Below are 19061 nucleotides of genomic sequence, written 5' to 3'. Positions count from 1 at the left end.
GGTGAATTTTTTTGTGCTGAAATCCACCCTAATATTACTGTTATTAACCCTAATTATCTATTCCACCTAGAGTAGGGCATACAGATGCTTTTAACCAACAATGCTGCACCAAAATTGCTGGAAAATTAACGATCCCTGTTAATGAAACTACCGCCTTATGGTATGGCTTGAATAGGAGAAAGAAATAATACTTAATGCATTACTACCATTACTAATATCGCCGGGATATAGGCAATTGCCAACCGAGTATGATATGAAAACCGTTCCTTCCTATTTAGGCCATAAATACCTACCTTCCGGCTGAAATAGGTATTATGTTAGTATTTATCTCCTAAAATGCGACGGTCGGTACAACTTAAAAACCAATAATAAGTTAATAGCATAGCACATTATGAAGGCGAGTCACGAGGTAATTAAGTGGTAGCTCGGAACTAACTTTAAACAGAAGACCTTGCCAGTCCAAATAATATATTAGGAATAAATATAGGTACATACCATGTACTGTCTCAAACATGATAAAAGAACAAAATGATATCGATAAGAAATTTACAGAATACAAGAAACTTACACAAAGTTTCTGTTTCATGTATTAATTGCCACTTAAATCACACACTCAATTCTGTTTGATTAGATTACCTACCTATATAGTATAATACTGTGTACGTAAGGTATATTAAGGCTAATTAGGATTTTCATGCAGTATTTTTCATTGGGTAAATAAAATTCAATTGACTGTTGACTGTATTTATTCATGTTTATGACATTGCCAAAGCGGGGAAGTTTGAATTCACATATTTACGCTGACCGGATACTACAAGTGTAACAAATTGCTACAATTTATTCAATTTAGGAACATTGGTTTGAGATCCTTTAGGTACTTAGTAGGTATCCCTATAGTCAGAGAGTAAAGAGTTATACTTACTTAATCATAGACAAAGGAACATGTGTCTTAAAAATGCAAAATAGAACGAAGTTCTGAAAGCGTAAGTAGCGTAACTAAATATCGCTGTAACTGTAAGGCATCTGGATTGGAAACCGTTAGCAAATCTAATTTAACTACCAAATAACGTCTACAATTTCATCACTTTATACAGGCGTAGTATTCCTTTGTCTAACTAAGGTTATAATATTTATTCGTAAGGTCATCAAAACATCGTGAAAATAGCCGGGCAATTCATATAATTTGGAGAAAGGGAGCGGTGTAGCCATATATAGTCAAACTGGGGCCCATTAGAGTTTAGACTATTGTAGACTTAATAAGGTGGCAGAAGTTGCGTGGCTACTAAATGATGATGTGATGGAAGGTGAATGTTCGGCGTTTTACCAAGTGAACTTTGTGGTCATTCGTGCCGAAAATAATGAACTGACACTAAAACGCGCATTTAAACGCTTCAATATTCGTCCTGGTAAAGAAATATATCATTTCGGCCCCTGCTCATTTCATTATATGATTTTTTGGAGACAGTAGGTACTATAACTAGTGATCGGTAATCTCGTTTAATATTTATGGCAGAAACAAAAATATAGTCTTTATAACCGTTATAGGTGTCGAAACCAGGCGGCGTAGCACGGTCGCGTTTTTATCCCTTGTCACCATGCCTGTCACGTTCTAACAAGTATGTAAGTGCGAAAGGGACGCGCATAGTGATAGACGATAAAAATGGAACCGTGCTGCGCCCACAGGGTTGAGGTTTGAGGTCACGCACACATGTCATGTACAACCGACAGCGGGATTTGGAAATAAGTGCTAGGTATTTTTACCTATAACAAATGTCACAGCAACCTGCAAGATTGACCAGGCCTGGTAGCACGGTCGCATTTTTATCGCTTGTCACCATGCCTGTCACGTTCTAACGAGTATGTAAGTGCGAAAGTGACGGGCATAGTGATAGAAGATAAAAATAGAACCATGCTGCGCCCGCAGAGGTTGATTTAAATATCATAATTTTATACAATAGGTATTCTGAAAGACTATAGAATAGTATAAATATGGGTATGGGATACCCCACTATCTTAATCGTAAAAAAACAAAGATACTAATTTAATTGTTTCGAAAATGTTTGCAATCAGGTAGGTACATTAACTCTATATAGCTGTGTGTGTGTGCTCATTCACCTACACTGTCCTGCCGGCATCTGATTAACTCTAATTATTTTATACTGTACTCTTACTCGTAAATCTCTGTTTAATCTACATGGCTACACCAGCTAGCCATATACTGGTATAATGTGAAATGTGACTATTTCTCACTTCATGGCATGAAACATAAATGTTATCTTACTAATGAGCGATGTTCATCACCTAGCGGTTTACTAAGACAATCATAGAAAGGGTTGGTCACAGCGGATAAACACAATTATTTTTACATGTTACATTGATTCCGTTTTTCATAACGAATGGTTTATTGTTGAACATATCTTAACGTATCACGTATGCAGTATTATCATACTCGCGTAGTACTCAAGGAAACATCCTTTATGTTTTGAGTCTTCTTTTTCACATACGCGACACATTAACTGGCATTGGGCATTTATTTGTATGATGATACAGATATTTGTTCCTGAGTCATGGTTGTTTTCTATGTATTTAAGTATTTATATAATCGTAATCGTTGTCTGAGTACCCACAACACAAGCTTTCTTGAGCTTACCGTGGGACTTAGTCAATTTGTGTAAGAATGTCCCTATAATATTTAATTATATATTTATTTATTTATTTATTTATTAGTATTTTAATTGTATCAAAGAACAGAGTTATGACAGTGTAAAGAAAAAAACATGCAGTCGGACCAAGCCATACAAAATGCACAGGCATTTTTATGTGCGAAACTAAATTATCTGAAACGAATTTTCCTTTCACCCTTTCATAGGTCTATCTCTGTCATCTAACTCTACGTATCAATGAATTTAAGTGACAGATAAAGGTAAATTAATAACATATTAGTAAATGTGGTATCCTACTAAACATTACTGCCGGCGTATTATGGATGGCTTTATCCATCTTTATCCACGTGATAAAATAACTGTCACTTTTTAACACCATGGGATAGAAAGTGACGGACACCGTTTTATCACGCTGTCACGTAGACAAGAACGACCATCATATCCGTACAGGTGATTATAAAAATAACGACAAATACGCTATTCAACATGTCTATATAAAATAAATCTTTGCAGTTTTCTGTTGGTGAAGTGTCTACATGTACAGTTAAAATATATTAAAAAACATCTACTTTCGGTTTAAACAAAGTTTTACAGTAATGAGCAAATCAACAACCTTATACTAACCTTTCGTATTATTTAAGGGCTACAAATTTGATCGCAGCGTCTTTGCGGTACAAGGCTGCAGGTAAATACTAGCATTCGTTTCTTGCCAAAATAATGGATTTATTGGGATTGAAAAAGAAAATATGCAGTTGATTAGACTAACAAGAATTATGTAACATATAAAGAAAATCAAAGGAAAAGAATTACTGATTAATAATACATTGTACAACAAACGTGCGATAAAAACACTGCAGGCGTGTACCTCGTAAATTCATAATAAAACAAAGAAATCAACACGTTCGCACCCTATTCCATTTTTAACCACCATAAATTAAAATCACTTGAAATCATACTATCCTTACGTGCTACGAACTGATGACGGTTAATGTAAAACGAATTATATATTAAATTTTACAATACAACACCTTTTACTAGTCGCATTGTTAACTGGAAACATCGGGGGTACATTTATTGGCAATCCATTTCACATAAGATAGATCAGGCAATTTTCTGAACGAACATGTTTCCTAAAACATTTCTGAAAATATTCAAGTAAATTATTTCCTTATTTCTTTCTAGCCTATGTCTGTATGTCTCGAGCTTCCATGACATTTTACACAAAGGATAAACGATACGGAAATGTTATAACGAAACATGTTAAGTGGTTCCGTTTAAAATATACAATTGTCTTAATATACACACATATTATTGCTTGTTACGTATAACAAAAACCGACACCAGCTAAAAAATTTGAATATCATACATTACATACATCCACCTCATCATAACTCTGTGTGTACGTCGTGGAGACTACCTGGGAAAGCGAAACAAACAATATACAAACAAGTCTTCAATACATTAGCAACTTCAGAGGCGTATGAAATATACGAAAAATACTTTGGATTGATATACAGTTTAGGTGTATTAGAGTACTTTTAGTGATCATATGATTAAGCAAATGTGAAATAATAATAAAAAACCGACCAAGTGCGAGTCGGACTCACGTTCTAAGGGTTCAATTTTTCACAATGTATTATTTATATGTGAAACGCGAGTTGCCTTTAAAAAACCCGTAGGGGTCAGATCAAAAACTAAGTACCGTAAAACGGGGTGAAAAGACACGATTTTCAACTTCAAGGACGATTTTCGCCAATAATCCAAATGATAAAAGTAATAATTTTGTTATCATTTTTTGAGTCTTGGTTAGTTCTTCAATTTTGCATTTGTGAAATAATTTTTTACCAACCCAATTCAGAGAAAATCAAAGAAAACTACCTGTTTTCTCCATATCCTTAAAACGGGGTCGATAGACACAAGAAAGGGGTGAATAGAAATATTAAGTTTTAGTTGTCATAGGCATCGAATTTGGTCATTATTATGTGGATACTCTATTGGCAAATGGTATATATGTCGGCGGCCGATCGTAAGATCAGGCATATCGTGAAATTCCTAGGCATATCGTGAAACGTGAAAATCTTTGACTCGTTCCCTGAGTCGACGGAGCCCCGCTACGCGGGGCTCCTATTTCTGGGCAGTTTGCCCTTCGGGCATCTGGAGCAACCTAACGAACCTATCCTACCTATGTATTGGTTTAATGTGACTATCATCAAAACATTACACAGGAACATTACGATCTGCCTGATCTTACGATCGGCCTACGACATATATATCTGTTAAACAACTATTTGACACAAAATTATATTTTCGTGTCTTTTAACCCCCAAGGCGTGTCTTTACACCCCTTTGTTGTATCTTATCACCCCCTATGGCGTAACTGTTCACCCCATATGCGTGTCCACTGACCCCTTTAACACGTAAATTTGCTTGTAATTGGTTTTTTGCAAAAAAATGCTTTATTATAGAGACAATTAGTGATATTAAAAAAAATCTAATTTTAGAGATGTAAGTACGTTTTTAAATATAACAACTTGAAAGAAAAAGTTCAAAATTTCTCTATTCACCCCGCGATTTCTGTTGACCCCGTTTTACGGTAATTAACTAATTAGTCCGACTCACGCTTGACTGCATATTTCTAATAGGTTTCCTGACATCTATAGGTAAAGAACATTGTTGTATATTTTTTTCAGAATTTTAGACCCAGTAGTTTCGGAGATAAAGGGGGGGGGGGTGTCATGTTTTGGCTATTTTCTTAAATAACTTCTAAACTCATAAATTTAAAAGTACAAAAAAAAATTATTGAGATTCTCAAAATGAGCTCTTTTATCTGATATGTAACACGATATAGTTTAAAAAACATTATTTTTTTTAATTTTCTCATTCACCCCCCAAAAGTGGCCTCCATGTTTAAAATTCATTTGTTTACGTAAGATGTCCGTCTTTGGGTCACGAATTTACATATGTGTACCAAATTTCAACTTAATTGGTCCAGTACTTTTGAAGAAAATGGGCTGTGACAGACGGACAGACAGACGCACGAGTGATCCTGTAAGGGTTCCGTTTTTTCCTTTTGAGGTACGGAACCCTAAAAAACCGTTCAAGTGCGAGTCGAACTCACGTTCCAAGGGTTCCGTACATTACCCAATTTTTGACAATGTATTTTTTATGTGGAACGTGAATGAAATGTCTTTCAAAAACCCGTAGGGATCGGATCAAAAACTAATTAATTAATTCCGACTCACAGTTGACTGCACATTTTTAATAGGTTTCCTGTCACCTATAGGTAAAGAACATTTTAAGACCCAGTAGTTAGGAGATAAAGGGAATGGTTGGACCGACAGACAGACAGACAGACGCACGAGTGATCCTATAAGGGTTCCATTTTGTCCTTTTGACGTACGGAACCCTAATAATGTGTTGAATAACTTCTTAGAAATAATAATATCTGCTCAATGGGTACAACACCTTTTCAAAAATAGAGAAGTGTAATAAAAAAAAAGTAATTACCTGTATCATCATCACCACTTGATATTGTGATCGGGTCGTGAATGTTGGTCTCAATTTCCTGAAACAAACACCAATCGTTTCATACGCAGTTCCCACGTATGTGCATCGTGGATCTGGTAGCTGCCCTCAGTGCCCCATTTAAAAACTGACCAAGTGTATGTCGGGTCTCGGGCCACGTAATAGTAGATTGTTAACCAAGGGTGGAAAGTGAACCATATCACCCGAGATATTTTGGCGCTCGAACAAAGTGAGAGCGCCAATAGTTCGAGGGTGAGATGGTTACTTTTACCCGAGTTAAACACTCTACTTTTCATTTCGACTATGAGGAAAGTCAAACACAAGAAAATATTTTGCCAGTTAAGAGAATTAGGGACTGGAATTGGCGCCAATTTGATCGGAAAAAAATCTAAAACCATAGACAAACCGATCTTAAATTGGGATGAGTCCGAAATGGTCTTAATGTATATGCGCCTTAAAAAAAAATGAAACTAAATCAATGAATGTAATGTAATGATAGTATTTTCAACATTCATCGTCATTTAAGTAAATATTTATGTTTATTTCATACATTTAAGTATTAAATACAAGTAGTATATTTTTTCTTAATAATTTCGATAATACTTGGTCTGAAATGCCGAAGCTAATATGAGAGCTTTTATTTGAATAATATGGCATAATATGACTGAGTCGTTGTTCGAAGTAGGTACAAATTAAAAAAAAAATACTTTCCACCCTAGGGTGGGAAATGCAATTTTCCACCCGGCTATCAGCCTATGAAAGGTGAACTTTCCGAACAGGAGAGATGAAAAATAACTTCCGTACCTTAATACAATACAAAAAGCCATACAAGAAAAAAGAGCGTACCTTCGCGGTCGTTGTTTTATTTATAAGATAAGATTTTTGGAAATATTACTGAACCAATCACATTAAAAATAATTTTCGAAGAAAGTATAATTTTAATAACAAAACTTCCGTGAGACACAGACATATAATTATTTTGATACAACTAATAAATTTCAAGTGAAAATGGCGGGCGCCGGTTTTACTTTTTAATTTCTAATTTTTTGTGTTAACGTTAGCCAACGTGGCAATGATATTTCCATTCAGCCAAATAATTAATTTTTTTTTTGTGAAATATCGTATTTTATAACGTTTTAGGTATTTATATAATAAAAAATAAATATTTACTTTATATCGTGTAACAATACTTTTTGTACGTAATAAATATCTAATGGCAAAATAAAAATATATAAAGTTTTTGAACATCCAAACTCTTTGGTGTGGACGTATCGATTAAGGTCAGAATTAAATTGAAAAAAGCTAGAAAAGTAAAAAGCACTAGTTCGCAAAACACAACTTTGCGAACGCTAAACAGCTACGTAAAGTAGCACATTTTGAGCAACTGTATTAAAAAATATATTATAAACGGGTCCTCGACATGTTTCACTCCGTACCAAGGAGTGTCATCGGGAGCTTGCGTTTACGGTAATAATGCGATAAACGAGGGTAGTTTCTCGCTCCCTCTGCCGCCAACGGCGCCTGCGCCGAGTCATCGGGCGGGGAGGGCTGCGGCCCGCAGTCTGCGCCTGTCCGTCACCGTAAACGCAAGTTCCTGATGACACTCCTCGGTACGGAGTGAAACATGTCGAGCGTTTTTCGACTTAAAATACGTGAGTGACCCGTTCTTAATATATTTAATAAGTATTTATTAAGTTTTATTTTAAATTTTTTGCACGCCTGTGCATAAGTTAGACGGTCCGTGGCTCTACAAAATATTTTTTCTCAAAAATGGACGGCAAAGTCGACTTTGACGTTTAAAAAATTGGTCGCGAAGCGCGTAGTTTATGGTCAGTCAAAAATTAAAAAGTTAAAAACATTGCAGTCTCGATTTTGGGACTGCAATGTTGCATACAAATTCCATTATTTGTCGTGTTCCAAACTTTTTAAAAGTTGAAATGGCCATATCAAATAAAGACACAGGCCCATTAAACAGCCAAAGAGATGATTAGTACTTATAATTATAATGTTGGTACCGCGACTATTTAGCTGTCTCAAATAGGTTGGCGTATTTTCGCCAGAAAAATACACTTCTATTTATTAATTAAAAAAATAAAAAGGCGGCAAAGCTAATTTTTTCAATTGTTTCTACTTTTTTCTGTGAAAATATATACGTAAGAACGTTGATTCTGTAAAATATTTCTATTATATTTATATTTCTTGCACCATTTTTGAGAAAAGCACTATATATGACTCGGCTGGAAGGCTACTTGCTGGCTTCGGATTCAATTAAACGGACTCCCAAGGTCGTCCGTTTAATACGAATCCTCAGCCTGCAAGTAGCTACTTCCGAGCCTCGACAATAATGTACTATTACTTTCTGAGCTATTATTTCAACGCTCTTACACTTAGCAACCTTAATATTATTTATAAGACCTATCGAGTCATGTGCTACATGTCGATTTTACTTTAAAAAAAACATAGTTTACTTTTAGTTAGGTACCGTAAAATGGGATGAGTAGGGATTACGAGGGCAGTTGGGTTATGAATGGGGTGAGGAGGGATGGCAGAGGGGTGAGTTGGTTTTTACAGGCTACTGCTACGTAAATTATATATTCTAATAACAAATCAAGCAATTATAATGTTCATAATCACAAAGTGTCGATCAAACAATTTTCAAAACTCACCTTAGTAGGAAATCCCTCCTCACCCCTACTACGGGGTGAGCTGGGATTTCCTACTATTTCGTATTTATCTTTCAAGTTATGAAATGGAACTACACAAAATCATAAAAAAAACTAATATTCAAACACATTTATTATGTATTAAAGATCAGTTTGCGACATGTAAAACCTACTCACCCCATTTTACGGTACAAGTAAAATACAGAGTCCATCTAAGCTACCTTTGCACCGACTTGAATAGTCGTCCCGCTTAATATAATAAACATTTTTTCTACTTGTCGACTGTAATTCTTGAATTAAGATTTCTTATACCAAACTGAAATTGGGTATTTTTAATATATGGGCCCCCAACTCAACTATAATATTCATTTCGATGCAGTTTAGTCAACTATAATGAAATTGACCAATCACAGCTCGCCGCGATCAAGAGGACGAAACAAAACCATAGCTCAAATTAATTATTTATTTTAGGTTGTATAGTAGAAACAATTGCTTCATAAGTCAGAAACGCGCATGTGACACCCTTAATATAGCAACATCCATAGACTACGAAAACCACTTAGCGTTGCTTGTTAGTCTCCATAGGCTACGGTGGCCAAAATCGAGAAAACAACTGTCTAAATATTGATTTAGCGCGGAGCAAGTACCAGGGCCTCATGAGTTACGAGAAGGTGTCGTTGACCAATCCCGGCGGCCGCGGCGGCCGGGGCGCGTACCAGTATGAAGGTATCGCGGCTGCTCGCGAATCTTAGCTGTATACTTTTGGTTTGGTTTGTTTGTATGATTCTACTAGTTTAAAGTATTATTTTTGTTGCGTCGTAGAAAAAGTATTGTATACAATAGTGATATAATCAAGGTTTTCAATCTCGTACCTCACTTAGGCAACTCAGCAAGTTTCGTTGCCTAAACACGGTACTCGACTGAAAAGCTCTGTATTATATCACGATTGTATAAAATACTATTGGAAAATCGTTCCCAGCCTAGTTTTCGTTTTTGAGTATTTATAATAACACTACAACTGCTGGTTTGTTTTGTCTGAAGTTACCAGTGGTCGCTTACCACGAAAATAAAAAAGTCGAAATGTCATATGCCTGTCCTAATACGCTTCCATATTCGATCGATATAGTGACAAATAGAGGGCGAACGAAGCGAAACGAACGAAGTCCAGTCGGCACCCGGCTATCGCATTGTATGTAGAGTAGGTACCTGCTCGTGGTCGGCGGCCTGGTAGAGGCCGCGGCGCACTCGCGCCTGCAGCGCCTTCACCTCCGCGTCGTACTCGCTCCATTCGGGCACGATGCGCATCGCCGCAGACAGCTTCGCCTCCTTCGTCATCGGGTTATTACACTGCGCAACACAGTCAAATGTTCATTTTATACACAAAGCACAGCACAGCCGTCTGATGATATTACAATGACAAATAAAAAAACCCATTCGAACCGAAAAAGATTTCAATTTTTTCCCCTCGGTTGTCCCTTCAACTTAAAGCCATCATTATATCTTCGTGGTGATGTATATTGCTTAATAATTAATAAACCCTAATAACGAAATATTCCATTAACGCACTTATATGTGCGTCATTTACCATTTAAATGAATAATATGATAGATAAATAAATTACCAAATCAATTGTTTTCGCTTGTGGTTTTGAATTTTCATCGCACCATGTCTCGCACCAGAGCCACTCCTGTGGTAGGGATTTTATCGCAACTTGATGAATCATGTTGTTCGGCAAATCTTGATCTGTATAAAATAAATAAAACAGTAAGGAATAAGACAAATCAAACATCATTATTGAGCTTAACAAGTCTCCAGACAGAATAATTCGTTGGTGAGTTGGTAACTGACCTAAGTTGGAGAGACTGTTGGGGTCCTGGCTGAGCGCCTGGTACTGGCCACGCAGCCGGTCGCCGGCGGCGATGCGCCGGAAGCGCTTGAGGTCCACCACGTACAACGCGCTGATGTGGTAGCTGCGGCCCTGCAGGTGGTTGCGCCAGTACCCTTGCTTCCAGAACCTGTGTGGATACCTCACCTTACAATACACCTGGTAATACATCTTCACTGCCATCATCATATTGTAGGCCCGCAAAACAAATACTTAATTCAATAAACGATAAAGCAATGACAAGAATTCACAGAAACAAGATTCATTTGAAGATTTTGAAGACAAAAACAGTACCTACAATGTACTAATTATAATTATTCGACAGGTAAAGTATGAGTACCATATGTACAATCTCGACACGAGTGATTAAAGGATGTGAGTAGATTTAAAATTAATAGGTTATACACATATTTGCATACCTGAATCCTTCCATTTCCTTTCTACTATCACAGAACGGCGTGTACCCGTAAGGCGCGCCGCCCAAGTCCAGATCTACTAGCTCCTTCAGGTCTGCGCGGACGATCTGTGAAAATACAAGCAACCTTCTAAACTTTGCCAAATATAGATAAAGATAAAACATCATAAAAACTTACAATTTTGGAAAAAAACTTTATTTTAGCCAAGTTGATCCAGTCGTTGTGGAGGTATCATAGCGAAAAACCAGAAACATTTGAAAGTACTGTGTTATGTATAAAACAAAAAATAAATAAAGATTCAAGATAAAAATGAATGTCGAATGTGTAATAGTACACACTACAATTACAACGGGTGTGTAATGCTTAATATAATTATAAAAAAACTATCATACATTTGTTATAACGCCATTTGATATATTATTGTATGTTATAATGTAATTTTTATTATACGTTTCCTTTATTATATTGTGATTTCATCTAAACTGTCATTATTATAATGCCTAATGTAATATAATTTTCGAATAGTATATAGACATGTTTTATAATGACATTTGTTATATTATATTTTTGTATAACGTAATACTTCATACAATTTTATTAAGTATAAATACATATATTGTATAACATTTTTTGTCATATTTTATTTACTGATAACGTAAAGTTTTACATACTTTTTATTACTAGTACGCAGGCCTACTGATTTTGCTAGCTATTTTATTCTAGGGAGATCGCAGTTCTAACCTAACCTAACCAATTTTTTCAAGGTTTTCGTTCTGCGGGAGCCGCTGTTCAAACCTAACCTAAACCACTTTTTTGCTAGAGTATTTTATTCTACGGAGGATCAAAGTTCTAACCTAACCTAACCCTCCTTTTGTTATGTAGTTATTCGTTTGTGCGGAGTCGCAGTTCCAACTTAACCTAACCCATTTATGTCATGCAACTATTATGCCACACAAATAATTATGTGATGTCACTTGTTATAGCAAATAATATGCTTTAGAGTATGTAATAATTATGACAATGTATATTAGACAAAGTGTAAATATACCTTATGACCATTATACCAATAATAACATTATGTATACCGTTAATTAGGTATTACGGTAGTATGCCATTTATTACGTTATTCAAAATAACGATATATCAAACTATAATATATGAAAAGTAATTATAACAAATGTAATGCACCCAATTACAACACATAATCCAACAATCAACACATTACAATAGATATGTTTTGCACAAAGTCAGACACAATCGTTATTTAAAGTACAAAAACCAGAGCATAGAGCAAAGTACCTGGTCCGCATCGACAAAGATGATCTTCTTGACGTGGAGCGGGAAGAGCACGTCGAGGAAGAGGATCTTGTAGCCCCAGATGGTGCGCTGGCGGTCGCGCTGCCGCTGCAGCCAGCGCGGCCACTGGTACTGCACCAGCTCGTACTGGAATCCGTACTCTTGGGCCATGTACGGGAGAATATCCTACAATATATTATTATGTAGCGCATATTAAACATTATATTTTTCTTTAAATCAATGATGACAAAACCGGCCTAGAGCATGTCGGGCTAATAGTTTTTATTGAATATTGTTTGTTCTACTTTCACGATTTTTTTTTCAAAAGTTTTTCTTTTCTTTCCGAACGATTATATCCGAAAATATATACTTTATCAAAAATGGTCATTGAAGAGCCCTATTCGTTTTGAAAACCTCCAACGATACCCCACACCATAGTGTTGAAGCTTAACTTTAAGTTATAGGGGAGGTAAACAGAACTATAAAAAAAATGTTTTTATTTTCCCAGTTTGTCGGCATAATTGATTTATATATTCATGCCAAATTACAGCTTTCTAGCACTAACGATCACGATGCAAACCCTCTGACGGACAGACAGACAGACGGACATGGCGATACTATAAGGATTCCTAGTTGACTACGGAACCCTGAAACCTGAAGTCATAATATTACTAACTTTTTAATAAAGGCACAGGAAAAGTTTGATATTTCATAAAAAAATGCTGGTTCTACACGGATCCATGGTTATTTTTTCAAATACAGTGTAGAAGCTCGAAGCGTGAGATCTATATTTAAATGTTTGCAATAGTTATCACAAGGCATAGGAGCCCACTGTAGTTCAGTGCGACTATGGTGTGAAATTCTAGTGTAAGTAAGAATTGTCAATGTTTTAATTATGTTTAAAACAAACGCAGACTGGCTATTCAAGCAGCGTCTAAATTGATGGCACCTTAGTTTAAAATTCTATAGCAAACGTTTAAAAAGTTAGTACCTTTAGCGACGGGCTGAGATAGTTTTTGAGGAACCAGAACTTGACGGGCGAGTGTGTGTGCTTGAGCACCGACAGCATCATTATGCGCAAGAAGCGCTCGTAGAGATGCCCGGAAGCCACGGAGAAAACGTTGATCGTCTCGTCCTGCAACTCTGCCTCCTCGCCGGCGCCGAAAGAACTAAAATATTGTTAAATCCAAATACTACTCGCCACTGTAATTTTAATACTATACGTCTCATCAAGCAATCTACCATCATCATCATCATTCGCTTGCCCTTATCCTATTCATTGAGGGTCGGCGCAGCATGTCTTTTTAACCGACTTCAATTTCATGGAGGAGGAGGTTCTGTATTCGGTTGTGGCTATGTTTTTTTTTTTATGTATGTTCACCGATTACTTCGAGACCCGTGGGCCGATTTGACTAATTCTTTTTTTTGTTAAAAAGAAGGTACTTCCAAGGTGGTCCCACATTAATCTGGAGCTGTTCTGATGACGGGATCCATGAGGAATTGAGGGAACTCCTCAAGTTTTAAATGCACATGTATGGTAATTTGGGTGTTTTCTTAAGGCGACGGTAGCGGTGGGTAAAATTTCAGATTCTGTCAATTTACCCCATTTCACACACAAGCGCACTTCACGCACACTACCTCACTTTACTGGGACAGGTCAGTGACCCATCATGTTTTTTTAAGATTGGACTTTTATATTAGTATTGACCACTAGCCTCCTTTGAGGGTAAAAGCGTTTCATTGAAAGATGAAAGAGAAACAATGCATTTAATCTTGCTTTCCTTGTCTGTTCATGTCACACGTGACGTACTTACCTATTTAATTAATTTGATTGTTGACTGTTTTACTACCTAATATTGCTTTGTCGAGATACGCGTTTTGTACAATTAAAGCGAATAAAACAAGATGTCATTAAGTCAGATGTAAAATGTTATTTACTACTCTATACGGTTTTTCATAAGGTGCAAAATCCATTCAATAGGAATTTAAATAAATAAAGTTTCAGCAGGGTGGCAATTCCATTTTGGCGGATAAAGCGAAACAGAATAGTTCTATTGAACCTGCTTACAAATTTTCACGAGAATCAGTTGAGAAATGTGATCTGCAAAGGAGAACATACAAAAGCATTTTTGCCCAAGCTGAAACGGAGGCCTTTGCTAACGCTCGGCCAATGATGGTTTAGGTACACCTATAAAAAATGGTTGTCCCTGCTGTAATTTTAATATCTTTATATTTCAACGGTATAGTTTTGCCTTCAAAAATAATCGGTATCGCTAAACAATAGCGGTACCTTACTACTTATACGTTCACGAAATCGGTATCTGCATAACTTGATTGTTAGTAAACTAACCTGGAAAATAATCTCAAAATCACCGAAACATTTATGTACAGTCACCTGCAATAATATGTTACGTCATTAGCGCCAACTTTGCCTCCAGGGAAACTTTGCCCAAAACGACAATTTTAAACAAATTCGTTAATGTAGAAAAAAATATAATAGTTATGGCCACCCTGCTATTTTTAGTAGAAAATAGGTTATATTTCTGACAAAACTATATACCAAACTTGTGCATAACTTGACTTGGGAATTTAGAGTTTGAGCGAGTTGTCTAATATAGGGTATATTTCGGCGGGCAAAAAATTGATAAATAATGAATGCAAGTAGAAAAAATTGAGAACCCTTTGACAAATATTTCCGGGTTTGAGTTATAACACATGAAGCATAGATTATGTCTATTGAGATTTAAACTAAAAAGGCCTAAATACACAAAAGTTTTAGCGGTGGGCAAAGTAATCCGGTAATTTGGCATCTATACCAACATTGCCCACCACCAAAAACGGATTAGGGTTGTCACTTTCGTCTAATTTACCCAACTTCGCAAGTAAAAGAAGGTTATGTTTGTACACTAAAATAAATTTATAAACATATACTGTATTTAATTTGTCTTATTATCCTTTATTTAGATGTTTTATCCCGTTAACGAATGAAAAACACAACAAAAATCATATTTTTGGCCATTAAACTATTGTAACAGATTTTCTCAAAAGTGACAACCCTAGCCTTTGTAAAATGCTTAGGCGAGCCTTATTTGGAAATGGGCAAAAACGGGTAGGCAACATTGCCCAGCAAATCTATTTTAAAGTTTTTACACTTATCGCTAAGTTATTAACAGGGAATGGTAGGATTGCCCAAAACCTTTAAGTGATCCTTAGACATCATCATCATACGAGCTGTATTTGAATACCAAATTGACGTGGGCAATGTTGGCGAAAACCCCGGATATCTTTGCCCGCCCTCTAAAACGCAAAAAAATGAGTAAAAACACGATAAAAAATATTTTTTTTTTTAATAATCTGATGCGTTTGATCACAATGGACGTGCTGAGCAAAAAAAGTCATATGATGTGATGTTTTTTGAGAAATTCGTTTTAAAAAATAAGCGGGCAAAGTTGGTGATAATGACGGTACCTACTCTTCGAAGGCCGCAAAAATATGTGACATGGTCTTATGGTTCTACAAATAAGATCGTGTCAGATATTTTTGCGGCCTTCGTTGTGTAACATAAATTGCAGGCGACTGTACATTTGGAATAATTATTTTATTTATTTTTAACGAAAGTTTCAAGTTTAGTACGAAAATACTTCAGATATGCAATATGCACAAAATGTAGACCTAATCGAAATAAAACATTGCTTTTTATAGGTAATTTATAAAACATTCGATACATAGGTATACATAACAATAACTAGAGCGCTATTGGCCTGTAAGCTTCATCTCGGTCTCCAAAGCCGCAAAAACTCGCTAGTACTTAGTGCTGGTCTAGCCGTTATTTTTTCTTGAAGATTTTCAGAGAACAGCACGTACACGCATTATACATATAGACGGAACGAACCGCATAATCATTATCATTTATTCGTCGCAATCCATGGTATTACAGATCTAGGTACAAGACTTTCAGGTATTACTTATACGAATTACATAACTCTTCCTGTTAATAGGCATTATTTTAAAATAAAAGTTCTATAATATAATACAAGATTACAATTGTCATCAAAATTCATTGACGTACAGAAGTCAAATACGTTTTTAAACTGACGCAAAATGATACCAGCATAATAAAAATTGATCCCAATCAGTAAAGATGAGTCTTTAAACTTTTTTCATTTTAAGCGAGTTTTGAAGGAACATAATACTTAAATTCGATGTAATCGTATTGTTTTAAGATAGTTTACATATTATATTATAACAGCAAATCAAATTTAAATGAGACGCGAGCTAATATTTATGTACCCTATTTTATGAAATACAATTTATCTACTGGTATACTTTCTCGTGTGCGTATATGATTTAATGTCAATATAATTGTCAAAAGCAAGAAAATCAAGCTGTCATTTTCATTTGAAGAAGTACACGTGTGCTCCGGTGTAGCCCCAACGGGCATCTGACTTGAAGAAGAATTTTGAGTGATGTCGTCAATGTATGGAAATTGTTCGAAAGTTTACATTTGAGATTGAATTTCTGTGTTGTCTTTGTGAGTAAAAATATAAATCGATAATAAATTGGTAGCTGAATTATCTAGCTTTCAGAATCATACAATAATTCAATTACTGTCAAAGACAAATTTGTTTTGCTTCCGTCTCAAACGGAACTCCATATATTGATTTTTTGATACTTTTAGTGTCGATTTGTAGAGAATAACAGCAAATTAAAAATACAATGGCATGAAGAGTCGGTACACGGTTTCTTCGTGAACAAATTTACGTGTAATTTTATGCAATTATTAAACATTTATTGAACAAATTATGGTTACAAAGTGAGGTCTAAATCGAAAACGTCATATACCGGCCCCTTAAGCAACTTGAGCATTTTCTCTCGAAAACCACCAATTTGATGAAGTGGACCTGATGATTATGATTGTTTTCATGATAATCATGACGATTTCTTAAAATGTAGGACGTTCAGCGATTACTCCAAGACCCATGGTCCGATTTGAGCAATTATTTTTTTGTTTAAAGGGAACTGCCTCCAAGGACGTCCCACATTAATCTGGTGCTATTCTGATGATGGGATCCATGAAGAGTTGAGGGAACTCCTCAATTTTTAAAGGCACATGTATGGTGATTTGGGTATTGTCTTAAGCAAATCAAGCATTTCCTCTTGAAAACCACTAATTTCATGGACCTGATGATGATGATTTTATAAATGTAGATTACTCCGGAACCCGTGGTCCGATTTGAGTAATTCTTTTTTTATTTGAACGAAGTTACCTCCAAGGTGTTCCCATAATATTGTTGGTTCTAATCTGATGACGGAATTCATAAGGAAATGAGGGAACTCCTCAATTTTTAAAGGCACGAGTATGGCGACATTGGCGACATCGTTGTTTTCTATAGTAACTCAAGCGTTTCCTCCCGAAAATCACCAATTTGATGAAGTTCAACTGTAGCCTTACCACGAGTTTGACACTACATTTTCGCTAACTTCTTCGTAACTTACTTTCTATACATCTCGCTCGCACTAATAGGATGCCATGCCAGTACGAGCGAGACGCATAGAAAGTAAGTTATGCACACGCTAGCGGATATGTCAGTGTTAGACTTATGGTAAGGCTACTGAGGAGTCGGGAAATGGCGGTTCAATGGTGGGTGGTTCAGGGTTCAAGGTCGAGGGGTTCTGTGATCAGGGGTTGATGTGCTGTGAGGTTGAGTGATCGGGGGGTTGAGGGATTGAGTCAGTGACGGGGCGGAGGATGGATTTTGTGTTTGTGCAGTGACAGGAATGATTTCCAATTTAGTGATACGCATTATTATGTTTTGTATTCATGCGTCACGCATCACTCATAACTCATAAGCTTTTAACAATGCCATAAAACTAAAAATGGCAAAATAAAAACTTTTACAAACAAAAAGTAAATCGACTTCAAAAAGGATAAAATAAAATATTATCCGTTTTAAGTATATGCGTTACCAACTGATATGTTTGAAGTCGGTGCCAAGACAAATATTACCAATACCGGTCAAAAATAATCAGCTTTATGTCTATAAATCACATTACAACTGTACTAATATAATAATGGTGAAAGTAATACTGTCTGTCTCTTTGTCACCTTTTCGGCTAAACAACTGCCATGTTAACTGGTGAAATTTGCGAAGCAGGTAAAAAGTTAAAGCCCTGTAAATGCTCCTTGATTGTTTTATATTTTGAAATCAAGTTCTCTGGATAAGAGACGGGAAATAACTCAGTCCCAATCCCACATCTGAGTACGTACTATGGCCAGTTCGAAAATTAGTAAAAATTGCTCTTTAAAAAACATGTCGGCAATCGCATTGGTTTTATACTAGTACGCACAAACTTGGTACGGACTCCGCCATGGTGCATTGACAGTGTGTTCTTAGGTATCTACAGAAAGTATGATCATTGCTCTCGTGTAAGGCAATCCAACGTATATATATATATATATATATATACATATAGTCACATTCTTATCAAATCGCCCTAAAATCATGGTATGCTTCAAATTTGTCTTGGCACCGACTTCAAACATATCAGTTGGTAACGCATATACTTAAAACGGATAATATTTTTTTTTATCCTTTTTGAAGTCGATTTACTC

The 19061-nt window shown here is 35.9% G+C and overlaps 1 protein-coding gene across 1 annotated transcript in view; it reads right to left on the bottom strand.

Moving 5' to 3' along the window:
- Positions 1–728: 728 nt before the first annotated feature.
- The window catches only part of LOC134804562 (UDP-glucose:glycoprotein glucosyltransferase), a 38567-nt gene continuing 20234 nt past the window's right edge, over positions 729–19061 (bottom strand). The window contains exons 21-28 of the mRNA XM_063777662.1: positions 13440–13617; positions 12452–12634; positions 11156–11259; positions 10700–10866; positions 10473–10594; positions 10058–10198; positions 6171–6228; positions 729–4080 (exon numbers count right to left, since the gene is read on the bottom strand). Of these exons, the coding sequence (XP_063633732.1) occupies positions 4049–4080; positions 6171–6228; positions 10058–10198; positions 10473–10594; positions 10700–10866; positions 11156–11259; positions 12452–12634; positions 13440–13617 (985 nt within the window). The 3' untranslated portion in view covers positions 729–4048. The remainder of the gene's footprint in view (positions 4081–6170; positions 6229–10057; positions 10199–10472; positions 10595–10699; positions 10867–11155; positions 11260–12451; positions 12635–13439; positions 13618–19061) is intronic.

This window comes from Cydia splendana, chromosome Z, assembly GCF_910591565.1.
Source record: "Cydia splendana chromosome Z, ilCydSple1.2, whole genome shotgun sequence".
Lineage (NCBI taxonomy): Eukaryota > Metazoa > Arthropoda > Insecta > Lepidoptera > Tortricidae > Cydia > Cydia splendana.
The sequence above is the reverse complement of the archived record's forward strand: the minus strand, read 5'-3'. Positions and strand labels throughout refer to the sequence as shown.